At 43.0% G+C, this 12385-nt stretch overlaps 1 protein-coding gene across 2 annotated transcripts in view; it reads left to right on the top strand.

Annotated features, from left to right (window-relative positions):
• Positions 1-845: 845 nt before the first annotated feature.
• The window catches only part of DESI2 (desumoylating isopeptidase 2), a 56231-nt gene continuing 44691 nt past the window's right edge, over positions 846-12385 (top strand). Inside the window, exons 1-2 of one of the 2 annotated variants that reach the window (XM_016941931.4) lie at positions 858-1266; positions 1824-1936. In XM_016941931.4, the coding sequence (XP_016797420.1) occupies positions 1844-1936 (93 nt within the window). In that variant the 5' untranslated portion in view covers positions 858-1266; positions 1824-1843. Of the gene's footprint in view, positions 1267-1823; positions 1937-12385 lie in introns of both variants that reach the window. The other variant, XM_016941936.3, reaches the window with a different exon arrangement.

The following is a 12385-nucleotide window of genomic DNA, read 5'->3' as shown; positions in this document are numbered from 1 at the left end:
GATCTTTGCATTTGTTCCCTTTGACTGAAATACTCCTCCCCCTCATATTTGCGGAGCTGGCTTTGTCATTCACATTTCAGCTTAGAACTCATTACAGCGATCTTCCCCGTGCAGCCAATTTAAGAATGACTTCACCTGACTTAAATTTTCTGCAAAGCACATACCAGTGATATTTTGTTTGTCCCTGTTCCTGTTTATCACGGCATTCCCGAGGGCCTACAACACTGCCTGGCACATAGGAAGCACATAACAAACATTTGTTGAATTAATGCAGAGCTGCATACTACGTCCCAGGATTGTGCTAAGCTACGGTTACTGTACCCTTCCCATCTCAGCAGGATAGTTTCACAAAATGTAAATTCCACATTGAGGATTAATTGGATGCACGTTACACCTCATCCCACACCAGTAACTCGTCTTCCTCTATTTCCCCACCACTCCGCTTGCCAAATAAAAAGTGAGGAGGCATTTGGAAAACTTAGGGTCATCACTCTGGTCTTTTGCCACATTTCGCTGGCTTCATCGAGCTCAACGCAACATGAACTACTAAAAGCAGCAGCACCTGCGATGAGAGGGTGAATGAAGGTAGGAGATTTCACCGCCCGCGGGCGGCAAGGGATCTGCCGCAGCTCTAAAGCACTGCATGCTGGGAGTTGTAGTCTCCCGGGGAGGCCTGGTCTGGTAGGACCGGGGCCCCCGCGGCATGCAGGGAGTTGTAGTCGAAGGGCTGTTGAGACTCCGCCTCTGCACTTATAGTAGCAAGGGGGATCCTCACTGCATGCTGGGAACTGTAGTCTTCCTGGGTCCCCGTTCCTCCAGGACGCGGAGGCGCCGGAGTTGCCGCCATTTTAGGTCCCGAGGTGCGCCGGCCGAGAACCAGAGCGCAGGCGGGCTCAGTCCTGGCGCCGGGCCGGCCCCGCCCCCGGGGCGCCTGGCGCCCGCCCCTTGCTCAAGCCCCGCCTTTCCCCACGTGTCTGCCGCCTAGGGGAGGTGCCTCAGCCGGAGCGGGCCGCCAACGGTCCGGCCCCGTCCGCACAGAGGCTCCTGTCGGCGGCGCCCGGGAGCGGCTCGGCTGCCCGATGCTTCCGCCCCGGCTGCCGCGGGCCGGGCTGGACGCTTAGTGCCCGGCTCAGGCCCCCTGAAGCGCCCGCGGGGGTGAGCGCGGCCTCCGGCCCCGCGGAGACGGAGCGGCTTGAGGACGAGGCGGCGGCCGCGGGGAGGAGGATGGGGGCTAACCAGTTAGTGGTGCTCAACGTGTACGACATGGTGAGTGCGGCCCCTGGCGGCCCCGAGCCCTGGCCCAGGCCGGCTTCCTCTCGCCCGTGGGGCTCGGACCCCGGCCCCAGGCGCTTCCTGCCTGGCGTCTCCGCCTCCAGCCTAGTTCTCGGGGGAAGCCGGGGGTAAAGGAGGGAGTATTGTTATTTTTTAATCCTCGCACTCGTCGACGCTCCGGGGAACCCAGTCAGCCCGAGGGTTTTGGCCAAAGCTCGGGTGGGCTTGAACCTCTCCCATCCGCTCAGCTTGGCCCCGACCCCGGCTCTGGGCCCGACCCCTTGGCCGACGTGCAGTGTCCTTTCGGCAAAGCTTCCGTTGCGTTTCCAACCCCACTTGCCGGCCCCCGGGGCTGCCCCAGGACCCCCGTCCCGACCGCCTGCGCTCCCAGCTCCTCTGCTTCTGCCGAACTGGACATCTCTCTCCATGGCTACGTCTTCAAAGACTCCCAAGCCCCTCTAAGTCCAGAAAGTCACAGCTTTCGGGTGCCCGTGCTAGAATCTCCTCAAAGGTGAACAGGAGCCAACACACCCTTTCCTTGTGTGTTAAAGGCAACCTCGTTAAAATATGAATGAGGCTAACATTTCTCAAGAAAATAGCCCAGCTGAATTATTTAGAGATCCCGGTGGTGCTCGTTTCCTACACTCTGAAGACCACTTTCCAGGTGATGCAACAGGTGACGTGACCACGGGAGAGGGAAGGGAAGAAGTTTATTGTATCATCTAACTTTGGAGTATGGCAAGCACGCAGAATCGAGTCCAAGAACTGGTTTGCCTGATTTTTGCAGGGAAATGCCCCCAGAAAAAAGCACCCGGTGGAGAATTGTCGTTGCAGTTAGACGCATGTTTGGGTGTGTTTGCTTGCTTTGTTCTGTAGAATGGGTTTTTGTTCTGTAGAATGGATTAGTACCTCTGACTGCAGTGCTGAAAATTCCTTGTAAGTTGACTGACAAATGAAAAATTGCCCGGCGTTATTTTTGTTGGCTTAAAGATGCAGGAGAGCAGAAATACTACAGGCCAAGAGTCTTATACAGTTCTAAACTTCGTATTCCCTTGTATTATTTATAAGTTTCTAAATTTACAGTGTTATTATATCTTGGGTAGAGTGGGATTTCTCATGCCATATCTGGGAATTGTGTCAGAAGGGTGTAGGAACTGCCTGCCACTTGAGATGAGTCCTCTGTTGAATTCTGATGTGAGCCTGCAGATGAAAGGAGATGAGTTAACATGCTGAGAAAAGTGGAACAGGACAGAAAAAGTTGAAGAGGAGAATAAGCCAAACAAAAGATCCTAGAAAACCATGGCACTTTGTAAGTTCTGTGGCCTGTGTCACTGGTTGAGAAATAATTCTCTGGATTTAAACTTTTTGTGTTCAGCTGAACACCTTTATCTTTCAAGACTCTTAACTGCCCTTTTACTTTTTCTGTGCACACCCCCCCTAATCTGAATTTGGTTTGTTTTTTATTCATGAGGGCTATTACTGTCTTTCAGAATATATTCTGCTCTTGAGATCACAGTGTGCCTTTTCTCCTAGATTATTAAACAAACCCGTTTATAAATTAGGAGTATACAGTGGCCAGAAGCCATGGTTTCAGAGCCTAAAAGAATTTGTGAGAATAGAGGAAGAGAGTTTTACCTTTTATATGAAAACGAAAATGCATGTTTTGGCATATAGTGGGCTTCTTTACACTTGAGGCATTCTGTGATACAGGAAAATCTGCAAATTGTGGTCGATTGGGAAAAGCTAGAGATGGTATTCAGTATTTTCGAAGGGAGGGCTGTTCTGAACGATGTTAAAATATTGACTAATGAGCAAGATCTTATTCTTCACATCAAGTTTGTAAAATAGGTAGTTAGAGAAGCAGCAGACGGGAGAGAGTAAGTGATCTGCCTAAACAACTAAAAATATAATCTAGAATTTGTAGACCAAAATCTGATTCACTATCTTCTCTACTAATTCCTGCACTTACGTCTTTATATTGCTTTTGCCTGTGAACAGGAGATGAAGCATATGAATGTTTATCGGAATGATAAATAGTTGAATTATTAGACTTTTAATAAACTTGGTCTTATATGTTCTTTTGAGGGCTTGGAGTGTTTTATGTCACTAATTCAGCAACCTACCATTACTTATTATTTTTGACCTGGTAGAAGCCACAAGGATGGGTTAACTGTCCTTTCTTCTTTAAGGAATTTAGAGTATTGTAGAGGAGATACACAACAGTGGCAACAATTCAAGACAGAATAGCATGGTTTTGATAAGAGCAGACAAGGATGCAAAGGAGGAGACTATGTAGTTGTAGGATCAGGGAATGCTGAAAAATCAAAGGTATGAAACTTGAAGAATGGGTAGCATCCACAAGGGCAGAGAACAATTGACGTGAACAAAATGGCAGGAATAGGGAAAGCGCAGGTGGGATTTGGGAACTATCAGCTGGTCCAGTATAACTAGAGTAGAGCATAAATGAAAGGAGACAAAACTGAAAGTTTGATTAGAACTTCTTTAGTCAGATGAGTTGTGGGCTTGGGTGAAGGGCTGAGGGGGCTCCTTGAGCCAGCAGAACCATTTAAGGTTTTCATGGAGGGGAACGGTGTGATCAGTTGTTGAGATTGAGATACAAATTTTGGTCTGTTATACTAATTTTTCTCAGGTCAGTTTTGGTTTTTGAAATATTTTTGTTTGATGCCAAGGGTAAATTCCTTTTATCTTTGGTAATTCTTCCCATTCATCAGAGATGCTTTGGATGAGGGTTGCTGTTGTCTGTATAGGCCTAGTACATCAGCTGTCTGGTTCCAACTCTGTAAATACGAAAATCAACCTTAGGGATGCCCTTATAATCATGGTTATAGGGACCTCTTGCCATGTGTCCTTGTGTCTCTTTGTTAGATTGTCACCCGTTCCAGTTCTGATTGTATTTTTCTATTCTCTAGATTGGGCTGCTGCGGATCATTTCTTTTCTTCCATAACTCTGCCGTATGCATGAAAATAATTCTATTGGGGGTCACCAGTATTAACTTCCTTCTCATGGAAGAAGAGTGTGATCCTCAGAAGGTTACTTAATTATGCATAGTGTTCCTATTGCTTGCTGCCTTATCAGTGATTATGTTCCTCTGTGTACTTTGGAGTAATCTACCACCAATAAAAACGTCCTGGAGCTACTTTCTGAGTCGTGGGAATGAGCTTGTTCACGTATTCCTAATTGACTGGCACACATAGCAAAGCAGGTGACTCAGATTAGTTTCAAATACTGAGACAAATCTCTGGTGTAGTCATTTTAACAGTCTTCATTTTTCAGAGATCCAGATTTTGTGCTTTTCAGGTTATCTTGACTAATGAATTTTTATAAAATAAAAATATGCAGGTATTTGATAATGTTTGTAAATTCATTGTGTTAACAAGTTTCTACCAGTTTTATTTATTTATTTTATTTATTTGTTTTCTCACTCTGTCACCCAGGCTGGAGTGCAGTGGTGCGATCTCGGCTCACAGCAACCTCTGCCTCCCCAGTTCAAGTGATTCTCCCGCCTCAGCCTGCCAAGTAGCTGGGATTACAGGCACCTGCCATCATGCCCGGCTAATTTTTGTATTTTTGTAGAGGTGGGTTTCACCACGTTGGCTAGGCTTTTCTCAAATTCCTGTCCTCAAGTGATCCGCCCGCCTCAGCCTCCCAAAGTTCTGGGATTATAGGCATGAGCCACTGTGCCCAGCCCGTACCAATTTTATTATAAAGTAGTACCTATACATCTTCAAAGTCTTTAAAGAATAGAAAAGAACCACTTTCTAGGACACTTCAAATAAGGACATTTTTGTCTGGACTCCGTTCTTTTGACGCCTGTCTCCATTAGACTCCTCCAACAGAGTCAGGTCAGGCAGGTGTGGTAGATCCGATTTCTCATACATCTGCAGATCTAATTCAGACTTTTTGAACAAGTTCCAGAATCACACATCGCACCTAAATGGTTCCTTCGTATCTCAAATCAACATGTCCAGGAACAAACTTCTTCCCTGTCCTCCTGTCCACAGCGCACGTTCTTCCTCTTGCCCCTGCCACTGCCCAAAAAGCCACCACTTTTGTTGTAGTTTCCCAAACCGGAAACCTGGGAGTACACTTAAATTCTTCTTTATTATAAACCCTTCACAGTCAGTCAGCTGGCCCTGTCTCTTTGTTTTAGTTTGGTTGATTCTGTCTGAAAGCAACAGAGAGCTTGAGAGTCAGTGGCTTAAGCTGGAAGGATACTTAAGTCCAGAGATAAACAGGCCCTGGATTAGTTCAGCAGCTCAGCTGTGCCATCAAGAACCAGGACTTTCCATCCTTTTACTCTACCATCCTCAGCACGTTGGCTTTTGCCCTTGGTTCGTCCTCTCATAATTGTAAAGTAACTGCCATAGCACCAAATAGTATCCTCAGTCAGCAGTATGTGAAGGAAGATGGAAGAACATAGGGTCATTTTCTACATGCACCTCTGTTCTTTTAATAGAAAGGAAAAACTTACCAGAGCCCCACTCCTTCCCCGAAGAGATTATCTAGAATTGGCTGGTGTGCAACTGTGATGAAGCTGAGTAAGTGGATATCTGGTGTTTCTAACCTTTATGGTGAGTTGTGGGTGAGGAAGGCAAAAAGTTGGAAATGGCAATTTGATGGGAACCTATGATGTCTGTCACATATTTTACTTTCTGGATATTGTTTAAATTGGTTACTTTATCCCCATTTCCACTAATGCTTCTCAAGTTCAGGCCCTCATCTCTATTCATATAATAGCCTCCTTACGAGTTTCAGTCTCTAGTATTACTTCATTTTAATCCTTCCTCCATTCTGTTACCAAAGTAACCTTTCTGAAACATAACCAGGATAAAGTGTAATGCACTTTATGATGTGGCCCCTGGCTGACAGTTAAAGGTCCATTTCCCTCTTCTATATAACAGTCTTTATTCTCACACAGTGCAATTTTTTAGCTGTCCAAACAGGCTATATCACATCCCCATATCTTTATGCATGCCCATCCTTCTGTCTGGAGTGGCGTTGTCCAGCATTGATCACCTGCAACCTCCTGCTTGCTCCTCCTGGCTGTAGCTTAGTCTTTATTCCTGAGACTTGAGTGAACTCCTATGCCCTAGTTGTGCTTCGTGCCTGTCTCCATTACTGCGTATACTATCCCGTGCATCCCACCAGACTGTGACTTCTCCGATAGCGCCATACTATGACCAGTGTCTAGAACAGGGCCTGTCACTAGATCGTGTTCTAGAAATATCCGCTCAATGAGTGGGGCTTTAGCTGGTTTTTATTAGGAGAGTTGCCAGTACTTAAATGGCATGAAAAGATCATGTGATCTTCCTCTTTGTGCCAAATGCCTATTTCTGGTGTTTTTTTCTTGTACCTTTGCTTAAGTGCATTGCTAGATTTTAGCTTTGATTGTTGGACTAGGGTGTCCAGATGAAGGGGAGGGGAGGATTATAGGAATGGGACAGAAAAAATCAAATAGTTTTCTTTGACAAAACTTAAAATCCTATGGGACTAGACTGAGGAAATGTTTTTAATAAGTTTATTTCTTGACATTGGATCTTAATTACTCTTTGGAAGATAATCTTTCCGAAAACATTGTCAGTTCCTGAATTTTAACATAAATTAACTAGTTAATAGGAATAATAGGAGCTGGTCATCCATCTTTTTTTTTTTTAAAAACGGTAAGGAATTTACCTTAATTTACTTGTATCAATATGCTTCTTGGGCAAATAGTGACCCATGAGTCTAGCTAAGCAAAAGGACAATTGTACATCTGCCCTCCTACATTATTTATGGCATTGTCCTCTTTTCTTTTTTAGGGGGGAGGGCGGTGGGGGAAGCTAGTATGTATGAGAAAAGAATTCAGTTTCCATACATATGTACATTTGTTTTCTATTGCAGCAATAACAAGTTGCCAAAAACTTAGTAGTTTAAAACAACACAAATTTATCATCTCACACTTATGTAAATCAGAAGACCAGGTGGGTTAGCCCAGTTCCTCTGCTATAGTCTTCACAAGCCCAAGATCAAGGTGTTAGGCTCTGGGGGCAAATCTGCTTCCAAGCTCATTCAGATTGTTAACAGAATTCAGTTGCTTATATTTGTAGGTCTGAGGTCCCATTCCTTCCTGCTGTCAGCTGGGATCCTCTCTCAGTTGCTTCAAGTGTCATCCAGTCCTCCATCTTCAGACCGGCAATGGTGTGGGGAATCCTTATGCTTCAAATATCTCTGACTTCACTTTCCTCCACATCTGTCCTACCTCCAGCCACAGAAAGTTTTCTGTTTTTAAGAGGCCAGGTAATTGAGACCCACCCAGATATTCCAGGATAATTTCCTGATATTGAGGTCCATAATTTCAATGACATCTGCAAAGTCTCTTTGCTATGTAACATGTTCACAGGTTCTGGGAACATTCTGGGGAGTCATTCTGCTACAGTGCCATCTATGAAAGGTGTTTTATAAACCCAAAAATGTTCAGTTAAAAATTGTTTCATCATAGCAGTCACTCGACTTGGCATAGAATAAATATTGACCTAGTAACTTAAAATGGAAAATTTGAAGTATTTGAAAAATACAACTCAGATGCCAGTAGGGTCCAAGCGTATTGGTGACTAAAACCCCTTCAGACTTGCAGTGGCATACCGTTCCACTGTATATCAGTTCCATGGCCACATTTATAATGGTGGATAAAGTTAACAAAACGTTTGAAACTTGTAAATCAGATACTTTAAAAATACCAGAGAGCCTACTATTTAGATGAATTCTTTGTTTTATGGATTTTTCTTTTTTTGTTGTTTTGTTGTTGTTGTTGTTGTTTTGAGACAGCGGTCGCCCAGGTTGGAGTGCAGCAGCGCCATCTCTGCTCACTGCAACCTCCGCCTCCTGGGTTCAAGCAATTTTCCTGCCTCAGCCTCCAGAGTAGCTAGGACTACAGGCGTGCGCCACCACGCCCAGCTAGTTTTTTTGTATTTTTAGTAGAGGCAGGGTTTCACCATGCTGGCCACACTGGTCTCAGTCTCCTGACCTCATGATACACCTGCCTCGGCCGCCCAAAGTGCTGGGATTACAGGCGTGAGCCACCGCACCCGGTCGGATTTTTCTTAAGATGGGATGTACTTACACTTTCTGTTTGTTGACTGTCGAATTCTCTACAAGATTATTTGAATTCCAAAGCAACATTATTGTGTAAATGTCAGCCAGTTGGTTCATAAAATGTAAAGTGAGAAACTGCCAAGATAATCTTAAACTGTAAGAAAGGCAAAAATAATAATAAAAGGACAATGGGATGCAGGAAAATAATTTTGTTTTAGTTTATCTGGAATGCATTTTGGTATAGATGTGACAGTAACTTAAAAACAATAAATTAAAAATCAACTAATTGGCCCCACATTATTTGAAATAAGTCTTTCCTCTCTAAATTGTGATGTCATCCTTAATCATAATACTAAATTCTTACCCATACGGAATTGTTGATTCTAGCCTTATTACCACACTATTTTAATTATTATACTTTCACGTTATATTTGGAATCTGATTAGGCCGGTTTCCCTTTACTATTATTCCAAAGCTTTATTGGCCTTCATTTCCTTTTCTAGGAGTACTTTGTAAGGCTCGCTGAAAAAAATTCCATAGGTTTTTGTTTTGTTTTAATTGTGTTAAAATACACATAACATAAAATTTACGTTTTTAACTATACAATCTACTGTGTTAGGTATATGCACATTTTTGTGCAACCAGTCTTCAGAACTTTTTTATCTTGCAAAACTGAGACTCTATACCCACTAAACAACAACTCCCCATTTCTCCCTCCCCTCAGTCCCTGGTAATCATCATTCTGCTTTCTGTCTCTGTGCATTTGACTAGATAACCTCATTTAAGTGAAATAATACAGCATTTGTTTTGTGACTGGCTTATTTCACTTAGCATAGTCCTCAGGGTTTATCTATGTTGCAGCATGTATCAAAATTTCCTTCCTTTTTAAGGCTGAATAATATTCCACTGTGTATGTATATGCCACAGAAATCAAGCTAATTTTCTTTTTTTTATTATTATACTTTAAGTTCTAGGGTACATGTGCACAATGTGCAGGTTTGTTACATATGTATACATGTGCCGTGTTGGTGTGCTGCACCCATTAACTCATCATTCACATTAGGTATATCTCCTAATGCTATCCCTCCCCCCTCCCCCCACCCCACCACAGGCCCCAGTGTGTGATGTTCCCCTTCCTGTGTCCAAGTGTTCTCCTTGTTCAATTCCCACCTATGAGTGAGAACATGCGGTGTTTGGTTTTTTGTCCTTGTGATAGTTTGCTGAGAATGATGGTTTCCAGCTTCATCCATGGCCCTACAAAGGACATGAACTCATCATTTTTTATGGCTGCATAGTATTCCATGGTGTGTATGTGCCACATTTTCTTAATCCAGTCTATCATTGATGGACATTTGGGTTGGTTCCAAGTCTTTGCTATTGTGAATAGTGCCGCAGTAAACATACGTGTGCATGTGTCTTTATAGCAGCATGATTTATAATCCTTTGGGTACATACCCAGTAATGGGATGGCTGGGTCAAATGGTATTTCTAGTTCTAGATCCCTGAGGAATGGCCACACTGACTTCCACAATGGTTGAACTAGTTTACAGTCCCACAACAGTGTAAAAGTGTTCCTATTTCTCCACATCCTCTCCAGCACCTGTTGTTTCCTGACTTTTTAATGATCGCCATTCTAACTGGTGTGAGAAGGTATCTCATTGTGGTTTTGATTTGCATTTCTCTGATGGCCAGTGATGATGAGCATTTTTTCATGTGTCTTTTGGCTGCATAAATGTCTTCTTTTGAGAAGTGTCTGTTCATATCCTTTGCCCACTTGTTGATGGGGTTGTTTTTTTTTTTCTAAATCAAGCTAATTTTCAGTGTCATTGGACACAGGTTACTTCCATCCTTTGGCTGTTATGCATAATGGTGTGTGAACATGGGTTTATAAAAATGAAAATGTCTATTCAAGTCCTGCTTTCGATTTTTTTGGATATATACCCAGAAGTCCATAGATTTTTTTAATTGGGCTTGCACTAAACTTATAAATTAACTTGGGAAGAACTGACATCTTTTCTATCATATTCTTCCCCCCACCCCCATTGATGAAAACAGGATGTTTTTTGTTTTTTGAAATTTTTATCCAGAAAATAGTTAAATAATGCCAAACTCATCTATCTAAACTGTCTATTAAACAGAATAAAGCTAATAAATAAAATATATGAGATAGTAAGTGGTAATTAGTGCTAAAGAGGAAACTAAAGCAAAGAAGGGGAGGGACAGTGTAAGTCAGGATGGTATAGTTACCGGTTACTGCAGTTTCAAAGAGAGTGGTCAAGAAAGGCCTCACTAAGAAGGCATTCCTGAAAGGTGAAGTATACCATGTAGAAAGGAGAAAGTGTTCCAGACAGAGGGTAAGCAAACATCAAGGCTGTAAATCGGGCCACATGCTACCTGTTAAGTAAATGTACAGCAAGAAACGAGAAGTTTTTAAGGAATTGCTGATTTAAGTTCTCAGGTAGATTCAGGAGGATCATTGAAAATAGAACAAGCAGTACCACCAGAAAGGGAAAAATCTGGGATTAGGATAGATTCCACAAAAATGCAAAGCACCATTTCCTAATTTTTAACTAGAAAGGGAGTTAGATTGGGAACTAAAGAGAAAACAACAAGATTTAGAAAGTCAGAAATTCAAGTAGAAGGGTCAAAAGGATCAAGTGATAGGCAAAACTTTTTAAAAGTTAGGACCATTCAACCAAAGCCTGGTTTAACTTGCAGGTTTTTTTTTTTCTTTTTTTTGACACGGAGTCTCGCTCTGTCGCCCAGGCTGGCATCCGTCTCGGCTCAGTGCAAGCTCCGCCTCCTGGGTTCACGCCATTCTTCTGCCTCAGCCTTCTGAGTAACTGGGACTACAGGCGCCCGCCACCATGCCCAGCTAATTTTTTGTATTTTTAGTAGAGACGGGGTTTCACCATGTTAGCCAGGATGGTCTCGATCTCCTGACCTCGTGATCCGCCTGCCTCAGCCTCCCAAAGTGCTGGGATTACAGGCGTGAGCCACCGCACCTGGCTGCAAATTTTAAGAATAAAGTAAAAAATCCTACAAATACACAAAGGCAAAAAAGTTACACGGGAACAAAAATCAGGCTAATTTCAGACTTCTCTTTGCTTATACCAAAGGCTGAATAATAAAGTGGAGCATTATCTACAGAGTATTAAAAGGGAAAAGATTTATGTCTGAATACTATAGCTTCTCCAGTTGTCATTCATGTACAAAAGGACATAGACAATATGTAGATACCTTTCTGGGGGTTAAAAAATTATTCAAGAACTTGGCCGGGCACGGTGGCTCACGCCTGTAATCCCAGCACTTTGGGAGGCCAAAGTGGACGGATCATGAGGTCAGGAGATCGAGACCATCCTGGCTAACACGGTGAAACCCCATCTCTGCTAAAAATACAAAAAATTAGCTGGGCATGGTGGCGGGCGCCTGTAGTCCCAGCTACTCGGGAGGCTGAGGCAGGAGAATGGCGTGAACCTGGGAGGCGGAGGTTGCAGTGAGCCGAGATTGCGCCACTGCACGCCAGCCTGGGCGACAGAGTGAGACTCCGTCTCAGGAAAAAAAAAAAAAAAAAAAAAAATTATTTAAGAACTTAACAATGAGGTGGTTACACTAAAAGGAAAGGCCATGGCCATCAATACTCATTTAACATAGCTAAATCTTATAACTGTGGTTAAAAACAGGGCCAGTGTCCAGAATTACTCTTTGAAGAGAACAAGCATGATGATTTTTAAAAATTAAGTTTTCAGGTTATGTTGAACAAACCTTGGGTGAGAGAGAAGAGGTAAAAGCTTGTAGCAGCCCTATATAGAAGGAGGTGTGTTGTAAATATACTTAATTCTTGTTTTGGAAGATTATATTTGAGTGTATGTGTTAATTTTTTTCATTAAGATGTATTATTGGGAGAAAATCAAACCTACAGGGAAAAGAGCAATGAAGACATAATCCATATGGTGTAATAGAAAAAACAGAGAAAAGTTCAATATGAAATGAAGTCAAGGCCAGGCACTGTGGCTCAGG

This window comes from Pan troglodytes, chromosome 1 (assembly GCF_028858775.2).
Source record: "Pan troglodytes isolate AG18354 chromosome 1, NHGRI_mPanTro3-v2.0_pri, whole genome shotgun sequence".
Taxonomy (NCBI): Eukaryota; Metazoa; Chordata; class Mammalia; order Primates; family Hominidae; genus Pan; species Pan troglodytes.
Note: the sequence above shows the minus strand (reverse complement) of the source record. Positions and strands in the feature narration are given on the sequence as shown.